At 29.7% G+C, this 25,277-nt stretch overlaps 1 protein-coding gene and 1 long non-coding RNA gene across 3 annotated transcripts in view; one reads left to right on the top strand and one right to left on the bottom strand.

The window, feature by feature from the left end:
* LOC107447769 (uncharacterized) overlaps positions 1-25,277 on the bottom strand; it is a 189,943-nt gene that overhangs the window by 9,376 nt on the left and 155,290 nt on the right. The gene's annotated exons all lie outside the window — the stretch shown is intronic.
* The window catches only part of LOC107447768 (cysteine-rich venom protein AnHyalC), a 163,317-nt gene that overhangs the window by 50,754 nt on the left and 87,286 nt on the right, over positions 1-25,277 (top strand). For both annotated transcript variants that reach the window (XM_016062772.5, XM_016062770.4), the window contains exons 2-3: positions 2,186-2,505; positions 21,155-21,242. In XM_016062772.5, the coding sequence (XP_015918258.1) occupies positions 2,218-2,505; positions 21,155-21,242 (376 nt within the window). In that variant the 5' untranslated portion in view covers positions 2,186-2,217. The remainder of the gene's footprint in view (positions 1-2,185; positions 2,506-21,154; positions 21,243-25,277) is intronic.

The following is a 25,277-nucleotide window of genomic DNA, read 5'->3' as shown; positions in this document are numbered from 1 at the left end:
GAAAAAACGAGTGAATTAACTGTGAGCAAGTGAATTGGTTCAAAATATTAGTTCTAGCCATAGAAATCAGACTCTAAAGGTCACAATATCAGTTTTTCTTTTCGGATTTAGAAAGCGACAATTGTTTTAAGAGAACAATATGATCGATAAATATGATAGTCCACGATAAATATGATAGTCCACGATATGATAGTCCACGAAATTTTCTCCAGATACTTTTAGAAAATGTAAGTGACTATGTGAATAAATTGAACGCTCAGTTACGGATATTAAATTATTCTCAGTACATTTTGTAGTCCTTCAACTACTCAATGCTATTAAATTTGAATTGAGAACAATTGGTTGAGAATTCTGAGTGAATCAATTTGAAACCCAAAAATACATTTCTCATAATTAACATTTAATGAATTTTAGAAGTTGTTTAGAAAAAACTATTTTGAAGATTTAATAAATTAATATCCTATCACAACGAGATCTTAAAATTTAGATGAAAACAATAATGCTTCGTGAATCTTATAGTCGTGAAAGTGTCATTTTCATAAATTGGTTTATTTGGAGATAGAAAAAACATGTCTTGTATATTTTAAAAGTAATTAAAACACGAAATTCTTCTTAGATATTTAAATATTTTCCACGCAGTTCTTTTATTTTTCAAATTATTTTTAATTGATATTTTTTGACCAGAAACAAAAATTATCCTGCCTGTTACCATAATTCAGGTTACTTTCTAGATATTATAGACAAATATTACCTCAATGAAACTTTAATATTATAAATACTATGTACATTTAAATTTTTAAAAGAAACCCTTATAAATAATGACGGGTCATAACAAAGTGTGTTATGTCTGTTAGTAGGTAAGATATTAGAATATATTTTCGAAAGTAAATGTGTTAAAATGTCACGTCTGTTTCACTAACTGTTAGTAGATAAGGTACATCAAACAGATATGACATTTAAAGAAATTCGAGGAAACTAAATATTTCTAAAGGAATGTATTAAAATTTTATTTGATTTCCATTAAAATCCTAATGAGCTAAATTATCCAGTTGAAAAAATAAATACTATTATACAACTAATTATGGTAACAAATACACGGTGAAAGAATTCTGGTAAAATTACCGAACTGTACTGTAATAACATTTCCAGTAAAAAAAAAAAATTTTGGTTAACAAAACCAAAATATACGGTTTTTAAATTAATCATTTGGTAATTTTTCAGTACAAATGATAACGGTTTACCCGTAAGTCTGTTTTTCTAAATTGTAGTTTTTATTACCTCACATTTAGAAAAAAAAAATACAAAGCAGAAAAGTAAATTTAACCAAATAAATGGATTTCATGCCATGCTCTAAAGTATCATGATAAAATTAACTTATTTTATCACATTAACTAAATTCTATCATAGATTATAGAACCATATTCTGTGACTTATTTCACCAAAATGATTAACAAAGCGCTTCCGTTAAAAATTACAGAGCCTTTTGGTGTTCCCATAGAGCCAAGAACACGGAAACCATATTCTGGTAGTTTTGACTATACTTTTTTTTCTCAGTGTATGGCATACTAAAAAAGTACTAATGATTACTAGTACTAATGATTTTGCTTCACCAATAAAGCATAGAACATTTAAAAGAAACTGCTTATATTTTTTTTGTCAATGTTCACTGTTTTCATACTGTACAATTCATTCCTGAATTTTACAATATGACATAGGAGTATGGTAATAAACATGACATAGCTTTCCATTGATTTAGTTATGCAGACACTGATTTTTTTCTTTCTTTTTTGGGATTAAATATTCCAATTATTGTTGTAATTTTGTTTTCATTTATATATTTTCCTTTTAATTTTAATGAAGGAATTATAGTCAAAAGAAGAAATTGTAAAACCTATTTTCTATCATTTGATGTGTTCATTTTCTTATTTAAATATTTTGAAAGATAATAAGGATTACATCCATGATATAATTTCTCAACTTTCTTAGTGGATTTGGTTTGAAACCACTGAGTAGCGAAAGAATAAAATCGTCTAGTTTTATCCCAAATGGTAAATCTCGAAATTTTTGACTGATGACAGTAAAATAAATTCTGATTTTACTCACAACTAAACTAACTTGCCGTAAAAATTTTGATTTTTTTTACATCTTGTTAGTTTTATTCAACTTTCTTTTTATTCAATTTCAGGTGAATAAGAAAATAAGGAATAACCGAATCAAATGAATCAACTTTTCCTGCTATGCAGTGTGATATTGCTGGCTCAACTCATTATTAGTGTTGGCAGCCGTACACCATACTATCAAGGATGTCCTATGGCATATCAAAGGTTTAGTTACCATCATACGGCTTGCAGACCTCCTAATCCAAGATGTACAATTTATTCTCGTGGTATCAGCAAGTATGAAAAAGACTATATACTTTGGAAACATAATTATTTAAGAAGTTTTGTTGCTCAGGGATATGAACGCACAAATAACCAACCAACTGCGGCAAACATGATGCAAATGGTATGTACGAGATGATTTTTTTAAAAGTAATTATTGATAGACATTTGGTTTTTAATCTTAAATATACTCTCATTTAAAGTACTTTTAAGTTCATAAATTATTAAAATCTTCATTATGAAATTTATTTAAAAGCCTTGTTTGAATAGTTGGTCAATTCCTTTTACTGAAAAATGAAGTTCTTCTGTTTCTGATATTATTAAAATATGTTGACCAGAAGGTGGGTAGACTCATCACTGATGCATAAAGAAAAAAAAAATTTTTTTTTCTTCGGGAAGACATTTAAAAATATACAAAATGGGAATATAATCAGTAAAGTAAACCAATGGTTAAAAAATTATTTCAGATTATGTTTAAAAATGTTTATAAAACGTGCAATTAAAAATTACGAAAATTTTTATATTTTATCATAAATTTATGAGAAAGCATAAATTTATAATAATTTTATCTTAAATATATGCAAAGGTTTAAAAGCTGACAACGCAACGTACACAATATATTCATGGCCTTTGCTGTATTGAGCCAGGATTAAGAGCACACATTATGAGAACAATAAATTTAATAATAAAAATTAACAAGTTTGAGAAGAGTTTTAAAATAACTGCTCCGTCTGAGCGCTAATATAGTTCCGCGGTAAGAGATGGTGGCGCTGCTGTTGTGCACCGATGTGTATTCCCTCATATCTAAAACTTCAGTAAAAGAAAAAAAAATATTAACTATCAAACTCAAAACAGTGTCACTAAAATCAGCGTTTGAAATTTACCCATCAAAAGTTGCTTATAATACATACTCCGATGGTAAAATCTATGAATCAAAGTTTTCCTAAAATTAGAAAAGTTATAGTACGTGAGTAAATGAAAATTGTGGCTGATGTTTTTCGCTTAATTTGAGTTTCAGTTTTTGAATTGAATATAAATTTTGAAAAACAAAACAAACGTATTCTTCATACAGAGATTGACATACATTTCGAAATATGTGGTGAGCAAAATTAATTATATTCCTCAACATGCTCCCACCATAAAAAAAAAAGAAATAAAAATATTGAATACATTGAGTTAAAGAAAATATTCTATTTTCTTGTGCTGCGATTGATAACAAAATAAGTTTGAGTGTCATATTTCTTTATAATAAGGCTCCTATACTATCAGAGCTGACCTATTAAGCAATATTGGAGCAAACAAGTTCGCAAGTTAACGTTATGTTAGTATTGTGTTTATGTTAGTTCTTTGCTCCAAAAATAGATGATAAGTCGACCTGTCTAATTCAGGGGCTCTACTTTATAAGAATTACTTCTCTATGAGGTAAAAATAAAAAAAGAAGAGATGGTATATAAGAAGCAACTATTTTTTTATTTTAATTTTATAACCGTTGTTGAACAGCCGACCCAATTTTGGGTTTACTACTACTAAACCTTGTTCAACTCCATAGCCTTGTAATTTTGAACCCAATCCAGAAGACAAGAGAACTCCTGGATCAAGTATTGGGAAAAATTCGCTTTCGTGGAGAACTTTTTGTTGGAACTAACCAGCATTTGCTTCACATGGAGAGGAAGATCACAAGAAACTCCCACGGTTAACCTGACGGCAAGGGAACTCTAATCCATGAGATGTCTACCACTGAGGATATTTCACGTTAGCACTGTAGTCGGTGCGAGTCAGATGTGGATTCGTATCAACAAGCCATTCCTGGGATTCGAACACGGTTCGCCTGAGTATAAGACGAACGCTCTATCATGCGATTAACACACTCAAAATATTGTTTCAGAGTGTTCAAATTTTTATCGACACAAATATTAATTTTTATCGATTTGTGTGTCTCAAGACACACAAATATTAATTTTTATCGATAAATACAGCTACAGGCCCCTTAACTACCATTTAGTTGCTCATCTTAATTATTAGTTTAATCCATTACAATATAGATACTATACTTAACTATGAAAGGCAACTTGATCTTAAGCTCGCTTGTGTACTAGCCGAGGATAATAGCATAATTTTATATTTAATTCTTTGGTAATCAAGTGAACAAATGTCGATTATTATACTTTTTAATGATCTGATAATGATCTTTTTAATGAGGATTGCAGAATCCTAATGGTGAAAATTGTGCCGCATTCATTTGTCCGATGAGAAACATATTAAAATAAACTTTAAAATCAAATTTTGGAATTTCGTTTTAAATTAGACATATACTTAAAGATTGAATGACATTCTTAAGTGATTTTATTAAGCGAATGTTTGAACAATAATAAAAAACATTGAATCTTGACCAATATTGAATATGAATAATATTAGATTTTAAACAATATTGAAATATGAAGAATGATGTATTAGTTATATATTAGTTAAATATTGTTTTATATCTTCAATTGTTATAATTATTATTTCCTACAATTATTGTTTCCTATCTTCTTTCAATTCGACTGATTTGTGGTAAAGTAGTGATTAAAAGTGATGACTAAAAGTGATTTGTGGTATAGTAGCGATTAAAAGTGATGACTAAAAGTGATTTGCGGTAAAGTAGTGATTAAAAATGATGACTAAAAGTGAGTTGTGGTATAGTAGTGATTAAAAATGATGACTAAAAGTGATTTGTGGTAAAGTAGTGATTAAAAACAGTTTTCAAGGTGGGAAAAAAAGAAGCACTGTTTTATTTTGTTTGTTTTGATAATCGAATTATTAGACATAAGGTTTTATGCTAAAATTGCTACAAATCTCTAGATAGGTTGAAATTTCAAGCTCTGAAACATTTAAAAATGTAGTGGCACATGCATTGAAAATATGATTTAAGAAAGAGAACATTTGAAGTTGTAAAAAATATATTTCAAGAAAACTATTGTAAATAATTATTTAACTTTTTTATTAGTCAATTTAATATAAACAAACGTTTTGAAATCTCAGAAGCAAATACAGCAATCGATACTGTAAGAAATTCCAAATCAAATTACTGTAAAAAGTATAGGCACCCTGAGTACAGCATCTAAAAATTCTATTTTACCATAAAACCCATTCTTACAGTAAAATTTCATACCGTAATTTTACAGTAATATTCATTTAATTGATTCAGTGATTTTACACTGACTATTATAAAAACATTTACTGTACATCAGATTTTTTTTGTTCCGCAAAACTTTGCAATGTTAAAAAATTTTACGGTAAAAAGTACTTACATCCTGAGTGCTTAATTTGATCCGGGATTTTTTACTGTGCATACAAAATATTTCTATTTGCCACAATAAATTTTAAATAAATGAGTTTCATACAGTCAGTTGCTAGTTTTTCTTGGAAAATAATACTCTTTTTAAAATTAAGCATGTATAATGTGTTTATCAAAGCATTTATAATTATAACTTAAAAACCTTTTCTATGATTAAAGAAAGTTAAATACTTAGTTATTTGAATTATTTTATTAGTTTTTATTTAATAGCTTTTCTAAAACTCACAACAAACCTCTTTAGTGACTGAACTATAGGAACGATTTTTTTCCAGACATGGTCAACGCCCATACAATTGGGTGTAGAAAACTGGTATGTTCTTTTTGAGAAAGTATGTAATTACGGAAGCTCATTTTTTTGTGTGTTTCCGCCTCAATTAGTATTCATAACAATGAATAATAATTATTTAAGTGACACAGCGCTGCTTCTGTACGAAATAGGAATCCTATTTTAAAGAAAAATAAACTTAAAATTTAGGAACCAACAGAGGACGTTTTTCTGAGATTTCTTAAAATTAGTCTAAAAGATGGTTGAATATATCTTCAGTATAATCAGTATATTCAATATATTCAGCATAATCTTTCAATATAATCCCCTTGAAATAATGCATCATCGTAAGTTTCACATAATTTCTTTTAATGAAAATTAATAATCTGCGCGGAGAAAAAGAAATCTGGCAAAAATACCGTACTGTATGGTATTGACATTTTCGGTAAAAAAAACAAAACATAATTCGGGTAAATAAAACCAAAATATACAGTATTTAAACAACCATTTATATGGTAATTTTTCCATTCAAATGGTAACTGTTTATTGTTCCCAAAAAATTGTAGATCTTATTACCTCACATTCAGGAAAACATATGAAAGTGAAAAGTAAATTTAACCGAATAAATGTTTTTTATACAATGCTTTAAGGCCTCATGATATAATAACCAAATTCTATCACAATCATTAAATTTTATCAGATAATATAATACCATATATTACTCTTAATTTTACCAAAATCATTAATAAAGCACTAAGTACAAATTACCTCGCTTTTTGGTGTTCCTATAGACCAGAAACACGGTAAATTTTACCATATTCTGATACTTCAGAGCATACTTTCTTTCTCAGTATGGTACTGCATAACGTAATAAATGATATTTTGTTATTCCTAAATAAACACATCTTTTTTTATGGATTCGGATTATTAATGAGTCGAAAATTTGGACAATAAAGCTGAAATATAAGTAGAGCAAGCCTGCTGTTATACTTACCCATCTCTGTTCGTCCCAAATATCAGAGTCTCAACAATCTCCCTCTTATTCGGTGATTTGGCGTCGTATGACAGTTTAGATGAATTCTCTTTTCAAGTAGATTTTATTTTATAACCGTCGTTAAACAACCGACCCAATTTTATGGGCTTACGACTACTAATGTTTAACTCCGTAGCCTTGTAATTTTGAACCCAATCCGGAAGACAAAGGAACTCCTGGATCGAGCATTGGGAAAAATTTGCCTTCGTGGAGCACTTCTTGATGGAGCTAACCCGCATTTGCGTTACATGGAGAGGAAGACCACGAGAACCTCCCACGGTTAGCCTGACCGCAAGAGGATTCTAACCCATGATCCATCTATCACTGAAGATATTTCACGTCAGCACTGAGGTCGGTGCAAGCCGGATGAGGAATTCGTATCGACTGGGATTCGAACCCGGTTCGCCTCATTGGAAGGCGAACGCTGTATCCCCTGAGCCATTTTCTAGTAGATTCGTGTCTATACAGGAGGAAAAGGCCGGGATAGCCTGGTTGGTAGGGCACTGGGTCAATGTTCTAGAGGTCGTGGGTTCGATCCCCGCCGGTCGAAGACTCCCCGTGTGACTGATGAACGTTAAATCTGTCGAGTCTTCGAGTCGAGAGACAAAATTTTCCATGTTCCCATAAAAAATCATACCTTTGGGGGTACTGATCCAGGAGATGCTTTGTCTTCTGAATTTGGCTCAAAATTGCAAGGTTACGGAGTTGAACATTAGTAGTCGTAAACCCAAAATTGGATCTGCTGTTCAACGACGGTTATAATATAAAATAAAATATACAGGAGGAAATTGGAGAGTTGCAGCTTCAGAAGCGTTAAGATTAGCGAAACAGTAAAGTAGTTAATCATTTTTCCATATGACTTTGCTAAATTAAAAATTATTTTAGAATTCCAACTTTCTATGATAAGCTTATTAGAAGTTAGAAAATTATTAAAATTTAGAAAATTATAATTTTTGAATGGTTTTAGAAACGATAAAAACGCATCTTGTAATGAATATACCTACAGTTAAATTTTAAAATTTAAAAATGGTTTGAATTTTTAAAATGTTTCACTAATTCACAATGGCAAAACAAATGTCATATTTAAAATTGAAGTTAATCTAAGTTTTTCCTATTTAATTTCAAAATATTAACTTTAATAATACGTATCCTTTGCTGAAACTTATTTTAGCATTAATTTCATTTAATAATGTTTTGATATTTTAAAAAAGAAAACTACAATGAATTGAAATTTTATTTTATTTTTTAAAGTTATTTCATATTTGTTATTTATCCTTGTGGTACAGTGCACTAAAAGTAAAAAGATATCTGCCTGAACAACTTTATTTCTAATGATCGGATTTTCACGTACTAAGTGTCAATTTTAATGGTTCCTGGGGCGATCTCAAATATGGTAATTATTTAGTGCTAGCTATTAATTAAGTTACGAAATCGGACACAAAAACGTACTATCTCTGAATAAACATAATCTTTTTTTTTACATATTTGGATATTTATCTTTCAAAATGTAGGGGTTAGCAGCAATCTGGGAAATATGGTCCCCATAGTTTGGTCCAGGAGAGCGATCCAAAGTTCGGATTCCTGAATGTTAATTTCTCTTTTCGCGTTTTTAGACGTATTTTTAAAACTAATTAAGCAATTAAAAAATTGGCTCCACTCATAAAAACTATTTGCCCAAGGATAATTTCCTGCAAATTTTTTTTTTAATAATTATTTATTATTTTTCATTTTTTTAATTTTATTGTGGATGGAAAAAATTTCGAATTATGAGGTATTAATTTTTTATATTATATTAATCTACATATTTTTCTATTGAAAAATCTAAAGTTTAAAGTGTTTTTATTTAGTAGAAGCCGAGAAAAATTAAAATTAATTATCAACTGAACTTAAACTGAAAAATGTGCAAAATTACAGTATATTGATTAAACCTCCTTAATTATAATTAAAGACCTTGGAAATTAATCTGCAATTTAGGAAAAATAATGACTAATCAAACTCAAAAATCAAAGCTAAAATCTATGATAAATGAATATTTTTCAACTAATAAGCAATGTGAGACTACAGTGGAATTATCGAATTGCACAATATGAACAATTGAAACCAGAAATTTGCGAATACAAAAGAACGTTAATAAAATTTGAATTTTGATATTGGAATATTATAACTTATATGTTTTGTTATTAGATGATTTTAATAACTAGGTGGATGACTCTTAAAAATGCATAGGCTTTTGTTAGATACATTGATATTATTTTTTCAAATGATTTGAGATATTTTAAATAATAGCTTGTCTTATCAATATTTTTATTTTGAAGTTTGTTTTATTAGAAATTTACTAAAATTTTAATAACATAATTTTAATAACAGAGTAGAAGTTATAGTATCTTTTTGTTATTTGCATTAAAAAAATAATCAGATTATAATCTTGCCCAAAAAATGTAATAAAACTCTGTAGAATATTTACTCTATGGTAGAAAATGTTTGTACATGAAAGATCATTGTTATTGGTGAGTATTTCAGGTACCTTCCTACCAAGAAAATTATTACCTAATGTCATAAATAAATATAAAGATACAAATAATTGTTAAATTAAATAAAAATTTCTCTATAATACATAATAGGTCAAAATATATATGAAATATGCAAAGTACAAGAGAGAAGATTCTTCTTCATAGTTTTAGAGAGTCATTCTTACTATTTTTTAGATAAAATAGCCCATAAAAATATTAAAAATATTTAATACTATACTATATACCATAACTCTTTTGATATTTAGTTCATCTATTTAAAGTTTTAAGATCATATAAAAACAAATTAAATTTCCGTTGCACGTCAGATGGTCTGTATTACGTTTATATGTTTTGATTGATCAATATTTGTTTCATAATAAACTTACGTAGCGTAATACGCTGGCGTAACGTTGATGCGTAATAAACTTACACATCAACACTTACGTAGTCAGAGCATAAATTTTGGTAACATACAAATAAATATGACGAGCTAAATACAAATTTAAAAGAAAAGCTTTGTATGCTGAAGCTCGTAATCATGTCGAAATTTTCCACTAATGAGTATCGTGAGATGGCACGTTGAATGTGGCAGCCAGGCAAGAGCAACGCAGCGACTATATAATGAACGTTTACCCGGAGGTCAAAATCCTTCATGTCAGATCATAATAAAAACAGTGAAACAATTCAGGGTAACTGGCAGTGTGACCAGCAGACCTCTACCCAGCAGACCAAGAAAAGAGGACGTGCAACCGGAAGACGTATTAGCGTATGCCCATCCTCAGAGCAGCCCAAGAGAAATCGATAAACACTGTGACCCTTCTTAAAGCCTCATCTATACTATCTAAAATGGACTAGGCACTCATCATTTCTGATAACATTTATGTAAGTCAGGGGATGCTCAAAGATGATATGATTGGTGCAACTTCATCATTAACCACTTAGAGGTCCAATCAACGTTTCTAACCAACATCATAAGGACGGATGCGGTATGCTTTTTGCGTAATACTACATACCATAAGCAGAACATCCATTTCTGGTCTCTGAATAATAGTAGATGTTGAATAATCCACAAGTGTCTAACAGTACATTTAGAATACATTCCAGAACCAAGTCATCGGGTATAGTAATTGCGTAGAATGGTCTCCACCTTCACCTGACCTCGGTTCTTCTATGGGGATGAATCAGGATACATCAAACAGCGAGTGTATGCAAATCCTCCAACAACATTGCAAAAACTTCAAAACCGTATTACTGATGCTTGTGTCAACATGTTACCTGCCATGTGGTACAATGTGCAGCGGGATGAGCAGTTCTGTGTCTACACATACATTGTTGATGAAGGACACCATTTTGCGCATGACAAATCGGTATCCTTTTCGGGAAGTGCAACGCATCAATTGTGCGTTATGTGCTTTGAATTTGTATCATTTTTGAGGGAAAGATACTTTTTTATAATAAATTGATGATGAACAACTTTGTAATTGACTTTTTTCCTCGTATGTTTTACCGTTTTGAGATAAGAACTCTAACTCCGAATTTCGTTGCAAGGCGGAGCTGTCGGCGATTTACTTGCGTAACTAATGGCAACTTTGCTATACATACACCCCACTTTTATGACTTTAGCTCTTGAAATTCAGAAATTATTGGGTTGACAACGGACCTTAGCGGGCACAATGTTTATTCTTTCTCCAATTAGAAAATAAAAGTTTATCATAGTTTCGAAAAGGGAACTCATTAGGAGATACAGGGAACTCATTTGCAGCTCTATTTTTCTTTTGAAGAACATTTAGAAAAATATTTACATTTGTTTATTTCTAGATAATATTTTTAGGTATTTACAAGGCACTCGGAAAGTGTCAAATCTATTTAAATAAGACCAAAAAAAATTATGCTTAGCTGACAGGCCAATATTTCGCTTGCAATATAAAAACGTCTCATAAACCTCAAGTGATTCATGGATCACAAGTTGGAAATCACTGATCTTAAAGATATCAATTGAAGTTAAATGCTTAAGTCAGACATCAATCCAAAGATCCTATTGCATTTTGATATGAAAGATTGATTGCCCTGAAAATTGTATATTTCAATAGAGAGTGAATATTTGTAATGTATTTTTCATATTAGGTCTGACTACATTACCTTTTTATTTAATTGTTATCTAAATGATATCGGCCTGATTTCATTAGCATTTTTTGCGGCCTAAAATTTGCACTGGCCTAATGTGAGAATAGGTCGAGTACTCTTCGAAGCTTGTTGTCAAACTCACACCCTGTGACCATGACCCGTCACTTAAACAGCCAAATTGACGATTAGAAAGAGTCATGGTTATTCAAAACATTTACCTGTTTTTACATTTCTTCACTACATCATTCATACCTGCCCAGCCACCTGCACTTCCTCGAAATATTAATTTTAATGAAATCATCTTGTCAATGTTTTCTTAATTGTTCTTTCATTCCAAAGTCGTTGATCTTAGTTTCATTTGAAATAAAACGTGATTAAAATCCACGGAATGAAACAGAATTATTGTGATGCTTATTCCGATTTGCTTCGGGATATTTCTATTTTAATACCTGAATTGGCTTTTTCTAGTGCCGCAAATTCGAGTGCAGGTGTTCTGCTTTCTAGACATGAATGAAACTCAATGTGACAACAATCTGATTGCACGCATTGACCACATCAAAGAAAATAAAGTCCATCAATCAGGATGTTAAAAAAATAGCATTTTTTTAATGGATTTATTAAATGGATATATCAAGCATTAGATATCTGAAAGTTATATTTTCATCAGATTAATTTAAAAAGTATAATTTATGCATATTTAAGTTTAATAGAAGTCCGCGGACTTCTATTAAACTTAAATATGCATAAACTAAATATCTAAAACTTCGTACACGCGTGTACGAAGTTTTAGAAAAAAATTAGTTATGAAGTTATACTAAAAGTATGGTTTTTAATTGTTGGCAATGAAAAAGTTCCTTGCGAACATATTTTAATTTTTTTACTTGAATTTTTACTCAATTAGGTTGTAAATGTAAGTGGTCATGGTAAACGTATATCGTAATTAGACATTAAATTTTCATTTTGTCCCCAAAAATTTCTTCGAAACACACGTTTTAGTTATGTTTGTTCAATTATTAAAAAATTATATTAAGATATTGAGTTAATAAATTGCATTTAGAATTAAGCAAGACACATAGAAGAGTACTTGAAAAATTTTAAATAGCAGAAAAAACGAAAACTGGTGCACAAGGAACTTTTCGAAGTTGTCAAAACATTGAAAAATTCCATTACGAGAAAAGGTAACTTTGTCAACGAGAACTACGTTGATGTATGGACCTTTACAAATTCATAATCTTATAAGTCGGTAAGAAAAACTTTGATTTTAACACGATTTGTTGACTATTATTTCGCAAAGCGTAAATTTTTTTAATAAGTCAAATAATGGATTTTTGAAGGTTTTTTCTCATTCTGAATTTCCAGTGCCCCCTTAAACTTATGTAATTAATAACCGAGTCACTTGCAATAGAAAGCACAAAGTAATCCACTGCTTTTATGCTTTCAATTCAGTAGGTGATTATATTAATTGCACATAAAGAATTATAAGATATTAATTAGTAACATATAACCGAATAAAAATTCCTACAAACTTTACAATAACGGGCATCAAAGCTATGTGTCTTCTAGTGCAATAAAATAGTAAACTCTCAGAGAAGCACCAACAAATATGCCATTGCTTAATTTTATTCTTACAGAAAATTTGATTTAAAGGAAATATCTACATTAGCATTTAACATTGAGGAAAATGAGTAATCAGTTTTGCTGTCAGCATTCAATATATAAATAATTTATAAATAATTTCAAATAATCAATATATAAATAATTTTAAATTGATGAATTGCTTTGTTTAAAAATTAGGTAAAGTTCAATTTTCCTTAATGCATATTTGAAATATAACTGTTTTGATTAATGCAAGAAAAGGACACAAATGTAACATCTGTATCTTAAATAATAGGGGGAGGGATACTAAAATATATGCCTATTGACTTTTTTAATTTTATTTGACTTTAACCCACAATTTGTAAATATGGACAGACCTTGTTCTTTTACTAAAACCATAAATTATTTTGTTACTTGCCTTATTACAACCATTTTATTTCTATCATTTCTTATATCTCTTTAAAACATAATAAATGGCGTATAAACATCTAAATTATTGTTAGCAAACACACTAAATTATTATTATTTTTATAAATTTCGTGTATTAAAATTGGCAATATATTGGAAAGCATTTTCTTTAAAGTTTAAAAAATATTAGTTGAGAAAAACTTAATTTTTAAAATAAAACAGTAAATCGAATGGTTTTTTTGAGTAAACGGTGTACCTTTTTCTTCTTTACACTGATCGGGAAAGTGACATAATTTAAGGGAGGATTTATTAATATGTGATAAGAGGTTTAAATAATTATCAGGGATGGCTCTGATCATTTTATTTGATATTCTCCTTCTGGTTCTTTTCTTATTTTAAATTGTTTAATTATGTTTTTAAGCTCATATATATCTGTGGTTGTGAGATTGCGCAGTAGAATGGCATTTCTAAAGTATGTGCGATTTTCCCTGAGAGCTATTTCTTCAAAATTAATATTTTCACTTTCAGTGTTCTCAAATAATTGCTCTTATTTCATGTCTGCAAATGCTTCTGACTTTTCTTGGGGTGCATAAACAAGTCCCCTTTTCCTATATATAGATTTATTAATTCTGTTTTCAGTTTTTAGTGTCTTGGTATTATGAGTAGTCTTCTGTGTTGAAGCCTTCAACGTTTTCCATCTATGTTTTATTATTGTGTTCAAGACAGTGCTTTCTTTTTATTTGTTTATTTAATTTATTCATTTGACTTTTTACCTGTGGTTCGAGTGATTAATTGATTATCTATCTTTATTTATGTATATGATTAGTTGTTTCATGTGTAACGGTAGTTTCATGTAATTTGGGATTGTTGTTTTTCATTTGTTGCTTTATCAAAAGTTTTGATGAGTTGTCTATTAAGATCAGAGATTGTGTTATCCACATCTTCTGTATTTGTTTGTTGGAGCTCAATTCTATTATTTTGTGTGAGAATATTAGATTCCAGTAGTCCATTTTGTTATTTTAATTTTTCGTCGTGTGCTTGTCAATTTTTATTGTTAACACTACACTTAATAATGCAGTTATGTTATGAAAATACTGGTGCTCAAAATAAAATTGTCATATTTTGTCTATAACTCTGGAACAGGAGGACCAACTTATATGAAATTTGGTATGAAGATAGGTAGATGTAATACAAACAGGATTTGAAATCAAATTTAACAGTCGATCGTCAATGATACATAAATATATTTTCTCAGTTGCTTAAACGATCCATCTAGACGCAGTATTGTAAACTTGTATTTTTAACCACAATATTTATCCTTTTTTTTATAATTTTCAGTCAAAAACTTTTTCAGGATTCATTCTAGGCCCTGAAATGGGCAGGGTGCTAAATACTGAAGAAAAAACAATATTACCCTAAAAGAAAAAGGCACCTGCCACAAAAAAAGATATTGCATTTATTTCACAAAAGTTTATGTAGCTTTTGAGAAACCCGAAAAATACAAACTTTTTAACTTTATTATTCAAAGAAATCTCTTTCCCAAAGATACATAGTTTAACTTAAAAGTAATTCCTCAGTTAAATTCGTAATCGGTTTCACAATGAGCGTAATTCTCGAATCTTACGTGTCGTAATAATAATGTATTAAAAATAACGGGCTTTTAAAAACGACACCGAAATGTCTGGAAAAATAACTGTAATAACAACCGAAAAAGTAATTGGATTTTACGATACAATCGTCATGAATTCAACACGTAAAAAAGGATTAATTAATAAAATACGAAATTTGTAAACCATAACATCATAGTAAAGTTATCGGATTAAAAAAAAACGCCTCGGAAATTGCCAAGAAATGATAAATAGCAGCAGAAAAAACAATCAATAAACGACGTGGACTTGCGATAGAATCGTTGCCGAGTTGAGCGTTTTAAAAAGTGATTCCTTCAATTCGAAATACTTTCTTGTAGTAATAGCATCGTATAAAGGCTATCAGAATAGGAAGGAAAAACAAAAAACAAGTGGAATGGACTGAAAAAAAAAAGAAAGGAATTGTTGCGAATCGAACGTGTCAAAAAGTGATCATCCAAATTCAAAATTCGCGTGTCGTAATAATGTATTAAAAATATCGGATTTTGAAAAATCACGAGGAAAGAGTCGAAAAAAGGATAAATGGCAAACAAAAAAAAAATATCACCCAAGGACGTTAAGTTACGATCAAAAAGTTACGTATCGGCTGCGTCAGAGAGTGATAACGTATTAAAAATATCGGAATTAAAAAAATCACATGAAAAGAACTGGAAAAAAATAATAATAAGCTCAAATTCGAAGTTCGTAACTCCTGGTCTGGACACCCGCCGTCCGTCCCATCCGTCACTTCCCATCCGTCATGGAGCTCGGCCTGGAGTTCAAGGTCAGGAGAGTGACACTCAGGAGAGCAAAAAAATTTTTAAAGTTAGGCGTCTGGATATAATTTTCTATCCTTCAAATTTAAATATTTTGGCTCAAATTACGAAAGAAAATGGCCAGGGGATAGAGCGTTCGCCTTCCAATGAGGCGAACCGGGTTCGAATCCCAGTCGATACGAATTCCGCATCCGGCTTGCACCGACCACAGTGTTATATCCTCAGTGTTAGAAGGATCATGAGTTAGAGTCTCCTTGCCATCAGGCTAGCCGTGGGAGGTTTTCCTGGTTTTCTCTCCATGTAACGCAAATGCAGGTTATTTCCATAAAAAATTCCTCCACGAAGGCAAATTTCTCCCAATACTTGATCCAGGAGTTCCCTTGTCTTCTGGATTGGGTTCAAAATTACAAGGTTACGGCGTTGAACATTAGTAGTCGTAAACCCAAAAATTGGGTTGGCTGTTCAACGACGGTTACAAAATAACCATGAATACAAATAAAATAACTAGCATTCAAAATTTCTAGTGCTCACTCAAGCTCACGCGTAACACCCATTAGAATCGAAAGAACAGAAATCGAGCAAAGATGAGGTTAACGGTGCCTGATTTAACGGTTCCGTTTCCAGAATTGACCATTGTGGCAACGAATGATCTTTCACCCTTCCATGTCTTTTAAAAAGTCACAATGACTGCATGGCGCAAAAAGTTTTGTAAAAAATAATTAAATATGTAAAAGATTGTAAAAAATAATTAAATATATGAAATTGTCTGTTGAAAGTATCACACCTGATTACATACTGATCAATTACATACTGGCAATAATAATGAAGAACCGAACATTGTATTTTTGGTAAAGTTAAAAATCTGACAATGCTGAAAATCGATGAAGTCTGAATTGATTAAAGACTTCAAATACTGCTTTGTACTTGTGCACAATGACAAACCAACCGACAAAGTGTAAAATATGAATTTAACTAGTATGATGAAGATTTATTAGCATTAGTTCAAATTAATATCTTGAATTAGGTTCATATTTTATTTGGTTTCCCTTAATAAGAAAGGCATAGATTTTTATCAATAGCCGTGCATTATTAGGAATAACCTAGCAGGACGTATTGCCCCATATTTCTACACTTCGTCGCTTTGAAACCGTGGTAACTCAAAAAAGCAAGTTTTTCAGGAGAGCGATTTCTAACTTTTCAAGAAGGCGAATTTATCTGCTCTCTAAATTAATTTTATGAAACTTATGAAGATAACACGTTGTCTCTTTAAAAGGGTGATTTTTTTCACACAAAATGACCCAAATATCTCATTTTTCGATTTTTTTGAGTTACTACGGTTCAGTTTCAAAGCGACGACTTGTGTTCTCTTAAGGTAAAAGGCCATTGCCCGATATTTCCTGCGTTGATGTTTTTTAATGTTATTTTAAGACTTGTTACCTACTTAGAAGTTGGTTTACTCGCTCAAAATTTTTTATTTTCATTAGAAAATTTTAAATTTTTATCTGCTAATAGACTTGGCATTTTTTAATTTCCAGATGTCTGATAAGATCCCCACAGCTTTAAACTTTTAGTCATTCTTAATACTGACTAAAAAAACATATAAAGGAATCCATGTTAATTACTAGTAATGATCGACTTTAGTCTAATTTTTTAAACTATTTCAGTTTCAAAAATATTTCAGATTTGAAATTGTTCAAGTGTCAATTGTTGAAACTGTCACTTTGATATTGTGGTGAACCTGATCCTCTTGTTTCAACTATGTGCTTGTATAAACTATATTAAATATATGCAACTAACCATATTAATTATATGCAACTAACTATATTAATTATATGCAACTAACTATATTAATTATATGCAACTAATTATTAACAATTATATTAATTATATGCAACTAACTGTACCCCATGCATGGAACACTCATCCAAACCATTCAGCGATCTCAAGAATAATTAATATGTCTTATTAATTGCATAATTTTTCAGCCTGTCGGAAGTCATTCTTTATTTTTTGTTCGATTCTGTAACTCTTGTTTTATACTTTCCAACTACGCATAATAACGCGTGAATTCTAATTGTGTTCAACCTATCTTCATACCAAATTTAATTTAAATCGATTTTAATTTTTAAAATTTGAATACCAGTGTTAAAAAAATTTTACCAAGAATTTGTTGCTGTTAAGTATTTCTATTCATTCTATTAAAAATATCTGATTACAATCGAAAAAAATCGCTGAGTAGAGAGCTCAAAAGAAATCCTTTTTTGTAAGATTTAGTTTGAGCTTTACAATTAGATTAAGTGAAGTGAAAGAAATGTGGTTTATTAGTAGGATATAAAACCTTAATCCAACCTAGACTCGATATAGAAATCAAGAAAATGAGTTTAGAATTGATAATGGTAGTATAAAATGAAGGTTTTTAAGTAGATAATGGGGAATGTTACATTTCATGCATATTTTTTGCTGTTACTTTGGATTTCATACTTAAAGTATTTAAAATTATGCCTGCCATTAGACTTTTAAAAAAATTTAAATTTAGTCTTTTAAAAAAGTTAAAATTTACATTTTTGTTCCTCCCGCACAGAAAAAGGGCACTTTAATTCTCTCCAGGGAGATTTAAGTAATTGTAGTGTGTTTTTTTATTGCAGAAAGAAGTTATTATCAACAAAAAATAGAGGATTCGCAATTAAAATTTTTTAAATTTAAATTTAGAAAAATTTTTCATAATGTACAGTGCACAAAATAAATAATGGACCACTCTGAAAAACTTTTGGATCTAATGATCGTATCTTCATATTCTAGGACTCAATCTTAAAAGTTCAAAAACGTTACCTCAAATATGCTAATTGATTAGTGCAGACGATATTTTAAGTAGCGAAATCATACACAAAAATATATTTTCTTTGGAATAAACATACTTTTTTTAATTAACTGATTCTCATTTCTGATCCCAAAAATATAGGATGCAGCCGGAATCATGGAAATATGGTCCCGATAAATTAGTCAAGAGAGCGGTTCAAAGTTTGGACCTTCTTAATGTTAATTTTACTTTTTGCGTATTTCATCATATCTCGTGAAATTTTGAGTGAATTGAAAACTTTGTTTATCCAAAGATAATTCCATGGAAAATATAAGTATTAGTAAATATTTATTATTTTTTATTATTTTATTTAATAATAGTTAATAATTTTACTTAATAATTCATTGTTTCGTTTTATTTAATAACTTTAGTATTCTAAGATATACAATTTTTGCATCATTTTGAAGAATTCAATTTTAAATGGGAAAACACGAAATAGCAAAATCGATGACTAAAAGTTAAATTTTGCATGGAATTATCTTTGGATAAACGAATTTTATAATTGTGTCCAAAAACTTTTCAGTTCGCTCAAAAGTTCTCGAGATATGGTGAATCACGCAAAAAGTGAAACTGACATTAAGGTGTCCTAACTTTGGACCCCTCGGTGGACCAAGCTATTGGAACCTTATTTTCAAGATTGCTGCTACCTTCTATATTTTAGAGGTCAGAAATCCGAATCCGTTAAAAAAAGATAAAGTACTTTTAACGTATGTACTTTATCTGAATAGTTAAAGATTTAACTATTCAGATAAAGTACGTTTTTGTGTGTGATTTCGTAATTTAAAATATTGTCTGCTATAATTAATTAGCAAATTCGAGATTATCTTTTTGAACCACTTTAGAAAGTGAAGATCCTATCATTAGTTCTTTACTGTGGTCCGTTTTTCTTCCCGCACTATACCTCATTACTCAATGCTTCGTAAAGGGAAATATCACCCAAAAAATTCAACTATCTCTATTACCACTTTTTTAAAAATTAAACTTTCTGTAAATCGGTTATTTATAGCTGAATTTCGTGACGAAACTGTGAAATACCGACAACTAGCTGATGTTAATATTTCTTTTTAAAGTAAACATTTCAATTTGTAATCATAAACAATTTTATAATTTTCTCAAACTCAAAAAAAAAAAAAAAAAAAAAAAATCGAAATTATTTAAATGGTTTTAACAAGACTAATTATCAAACTTTCTCAAGAGAACTCTAATTAATTATTCATGATCTGCATTTTAATCAGTTTTATCAGCTTTTTATGAAATTGTTCATAAAGGGCGAAATATTTACAATTATTTCACAAGCCTAATTAATGAAAATTAATCCATGTCTGACCTCATTAGACAAATTTGACTAAAGTTTGAAATTAAATTAATTAACACTAATTGGGTGCCACAAGAATTCTGTTTCTACAAAGTTCTAAACAAGTTTAGAGAATGCAGTTAATAAGAGCAATAAATCATTATTTTCAACAAAATTGAGTAAAATGAGTGATTAATTCTTTTCTATTGCTGTTACATTATTACAATAACTGTTTCTAAAATAATATGAATAGAGTCTTTTTCTCATCTCATCCTAATATTAGTATCTTTTATACAAGCAATTTGCTCAGTTTTTTTTATATTTAGATTAATAATAAAATTTTTAAGGCTGAATAATTTGAACCAATAAATGTTTTATCCACATAATTATGTGGTTATGGATTCAGAGGAAGTTTTTTCTTTAATTTTATGGAGTTTTAGAGCTCGAATGTTAAATCTCAATGAAATTGTTGTTATAAACACCAGGAAGTAGTATTTTTGGAAACTTTTCATGTTAAAATAAAAATATAATCAAAAAGATGAATGTTTTATGTCTTTTTAAAGAAGGAATGGGTCATATTTAAAAAAATTTTGTAAATTAAAAGATGACTTCTTTGCTTTTTTAAATTTTATCACATGTTATAAAACCATATTTTGTTGTTAATTTTACCCAAATTATTACTAAAGAGCTTTGGAAGTAGTTACCGAATTTTGTGATGCTTCCATAGAGCCAGAAACACAGTAAATTTTACCATATTCAGGTAGTTTTGACCATACTTTTTTTCTAAGTATAGTAATTAACTAATTTTTATCAATTGATTAAATAAAGTTATTAGAATTCATTTATTATTTTAGAATTATTGTTAAAAATTAATTATAGAATTTCTAAACCTGTATATTCCTATTAACTAAATTACATTAGCATGACATATATTAATTTATCTTTTAGGTTTGGGATGAAGAACTGGCAGCAGTTGCTCAAAAACATGCTGATCAATGCATATTTCAACACGACTGTCCAGATTGCAGATCAGTCGGTAAGCCTTATACCACATGCAAAGAAGATTGTTCTAATTTTATGTTTATGATAATAACTATTTATAAATAAATATATCAACAATGAAGATAACCCCATAGATTAGATCACTTTAATCAGTGTTACAAAAATATGCTGATCAATGCATATTTTAACACTACTGTCCAGATTGCAGATCAGTCAATAAGCCTTACACAACATGCAAGGAAGATTGTTATAATTTTATGTTTATAATAATTAACTACTTCTTCATTGTTGATATATCTATAAATAAATATATCAACAATGAAGATAACCCCATACATTAGATCACTTTAGTCAGTGCTACAAAAACATGCTGATTAATGCACATTTCAATACGACTGTCCAAATTGCAGATCAGTCAATAAGCCTTACACAACATGCAAAGAAGATTGTTCTAACTTTATGTTTATAATAATTAACTATTTATAAATAAATATATCAACAATGAAGATAGCCCCATAGATTAGGTAACTTTAGTCATTGTCACTTTCTAAGATATCATTCTACTGAGAAAGTCCAATGAAAACCTTTTTTATGTTTGCCTCCAAATTAATTAACGCAACTTAGTTGAGATAACAATTATTTTGAAAAAATTAAAGAATCAATAATATCTCAATGTTATTTCGCTGATAATGACTCAGCAATAATAATTTATTATTGATATCATTAAATACTTTTTTTATTTACATATTAATCATCATCTACTTTGAAATTTTATCTTTTTCCTAAAATTTTTATATCATTACATTATACGATAAAAATTATTTCCTTTTATCTTGTAAAGATAAATTTGTGTATTAAAATACAATAAAACATATGAAAATAAACTTGCATATTTTAAGTTTTATCGGATAATATAATCTTGAAACTTAGTTATTTGCTATTATATTTAAATATTCTCTAAAATTTTTTTTATTATTTTATTTATAATTTTTTAAAATATCTATAATAAAATGTGACAACTGAGAAAAATGACAGAATGACCCGTCGTTATTAAACAGCTATAATTTTCTAGGACATAATAAAATTGAACAGTTTATAATTTTCTTTTCAAAAGTTTATTAGAAAATAGCAGGTCCACTGAGCATATCTATGCTGTATATGCATGCATACAGAATGAAAGTTGTTGCGCTTCTATAAATACTTCAGTAATGTTTCGAATGATTTTAAAAAGATCTTTAAAAAGCAGTTAATAGCTAATTTAATTTTGAATAAGATTCAGAAGAATAATTAATAACGATAAAAAAAATATAGCTAACAACTAAGTAAAATAGAATTTTTTTATAATATAGATGATTTATTTTTCAAAAATAATTATATATTGTCTTAGATAATTTTTTTGTTAAATAACAATCTGGGCATTTTAAGTATACTAAAGGATAATTCCATGCCAAGTGTTGGCGCCGATCTTGGTTTTGGATACTATTTTTTTTTATCTTTGCTTGGGCTTAATGGACGTTTTGTATTTAAACGTCTTGGTTGAATGGCGTTATACATTTGTTTAAAATAAATTTGTTACAATTGTTACTTGTTTTAATATTCTCACAGTCCATTTAATCGACGATTCAATCGAAATAACTTACTTCTATTATTAGTTGGGTTTCAAACAACTTCATATTGCGTCAGGTACTTTATAAAACTTTTTAACTCAATTGGGAGTGTTTTCATTTACTAACGTGATTACAGCATCTGCCTACAGTCCCAAAGGTCTCGGGTCCGATCCCAGCCGATATCAAAGAAACTCTTTCTCACACTTCCACTATATTGGCGAAAACGAACATATCCTTCTCTCATTTCTCAACAGATGGCAGCACTACATTATTTCGCCTTGTTCCAAGTTTCACCAATGATCCAACAAATAAATTGTTCGAGTCTCAAAAATTACATAGTGTTAATTTAAGGTCAGGGACCATATATTATACGAGAAAAATTTTTGGGGGAGACTTGTATTTTAAGGTCATGACAGCTTTAGGGACATAATTTTATTTTTACGGTTAGTGGCTGGAACACTTTTTGTCGGTCATTGACCGTAATTTTTCTGTGTAATTGTTTAGAGTAAACCATGTCTTAGAAAGAGATGTAGTATCAAAATTATGATATTATACACTGAGTCCGTTTAAAAAAAAAATTTTCTTAAGGCGTGCAATTTTAAAATGAAAAATATTGAGAAGGGTCTATTTCCAAAATAAAATATTTTTTATTCGTTTGAAGATAAAAATGATTTCCGAAGAGCCTGTTTTAATGATAAAAGCTTTTACAGGAGTAATGTATTATTTAGAACTGTTTCTATGGAATTTTCAATTATTGAGAGGGAATCAAATAGTTTTTAGAGTATAATATTACCATAAACAGAAAGTGTAGTGACACTTGAGTCTATAAAAACAATGAAACTGCTATTCTTAATTCAAATGATATCTAATGTTTCTCTTATGTAAAATGTCTAACATAGATCCTATTTTAGGTAATTATGATCCAAAATAAATTTGTTTAGCGGGTAACAAGAAGTATTAAATTTTAACCAACCTCTTCTTTTTGAAATTTTATAATGTGTAAAATGAGACGATTTCCTTTCTTTTAAAATGACCTTGACAACGCATGGTTAGATTTTGATAACTCTTTTCTTTATTTTCTGGTTCAAATGGTCATTGAAGATTCTTCCAAGACATTTTCTTGTGTTGACTTTTATGAACCATAATGGCTTAATTTTTAAGAATCGGCGTTTTTTTGTAACAGACCAAAACAGATGGATAAATTAAATTAAAAATGAAATTAATGCTATTATTTAAAAATAAAGAAGATAAATTTAAAATATGTAAAATTTATTTTTGATCTGTTTTTGAAATTCCTAAATTACTGCTCGTAACAATAAAAAATAATTCTCAACAATATGCGTATTAAAAATACTTGTTGTTTCCAATGATGCTTGGGCAAGCCAAGCTTGCCAACCATTGGCTTCTGCAAATTAAGTCCGAATGGGGTTTTCGTTTGACAAAAGAGTACCGCAAGAGTGAAATTGGCTCAGAATCCCACAGATAGATGGACTTTATCATGGGTCTCACCACTCATTCTTGGGGCCGCTTCTTTAATTTATACATAGATCTGTAGATGGTGGAGATTTTCTCCAGATCCCTGTATCCATGCTCACCGCTCAGCAAAAGACCCCAAGACGTTTGAATCCACAGATTTTATGAGCATGTATATCGCATGTACTCCATGGGCCTTATCGAAGTTCGATTCTCTAGCCACTGAGCTGTCATAGTCCTTAAAATATTACTCGATATAATCACTAAACTTTATCCTACTTAAATATAATCAGTAATCGTCCTGAATATAATTTTAGAACAATCTCTCAACAGTTTTAAGTAAAGTATTACTATTAATAATAAAATTAAAAAGAAATAAGTTGATTGGTAATAGTTTCAATCTTTTAATGTCTTAGGAAATGATAACATGTAGATTTTAATGGTGGAAGATGGCTGGAATAGCCTGGTTGGCAGGGCACTGGACTTACGTTCGTGAGAACGGGTGTTCGAATCCGGCCGGCCGAAGACTCCTCGTGTAGTAAATGGTGACTGGTATATCTTAAGTCTGTCGGATCACAACGTCCTCTCCATTTCCATAACAAATTATACCTCTGGGGGTACTGGATTTCAGGTGGATCGTTCTCCAGTTCAGGTCAAAATAACGATTTGTGGATGAATGAATGGATCTAAGAATGGGTCCGCCCTATCATTGGGTGAGACGCATGTGTGGGGCAGAAGCTGAATTATTGGCCGTAGATGGTGCTACAGGAAAACAAGAGAAATCGCACCCCCTCTGCCTTAATGGCAGACGACAACTACACTGTGCTAAATTCAAGATACAACTTCATTGATATAATGTATACAAAATAACATAAAAATGATGTTAGCTATCTAACTCAAGCTATTCGTTTAAATGAGGCTTTGTACAAATGAATTCTTGCCCTCGTTAGAGGTGAGGCAATAGAGTGTTGAATTTTATTTTAATGCAA

Source organism: Parasteatoda tepidariorum, chromosome 12 (assembly GCF_982258835.1).
Source record: "Parasteatoda tepidariorum strain Cologne lab strain chromosome 12, Ptep-v5.0, whole genome shotgun sequence".
Classification (NCBI taxonomy): Eukaryota; Metazoa; Arthropoda; class Arachnida; order Araneae; family Theridiidae; genus Parasteatoda; species Parasteatoda tepidariorum.
This window is presented reverse-complemented; position numbering and strand designations above follow the sequence as displayed.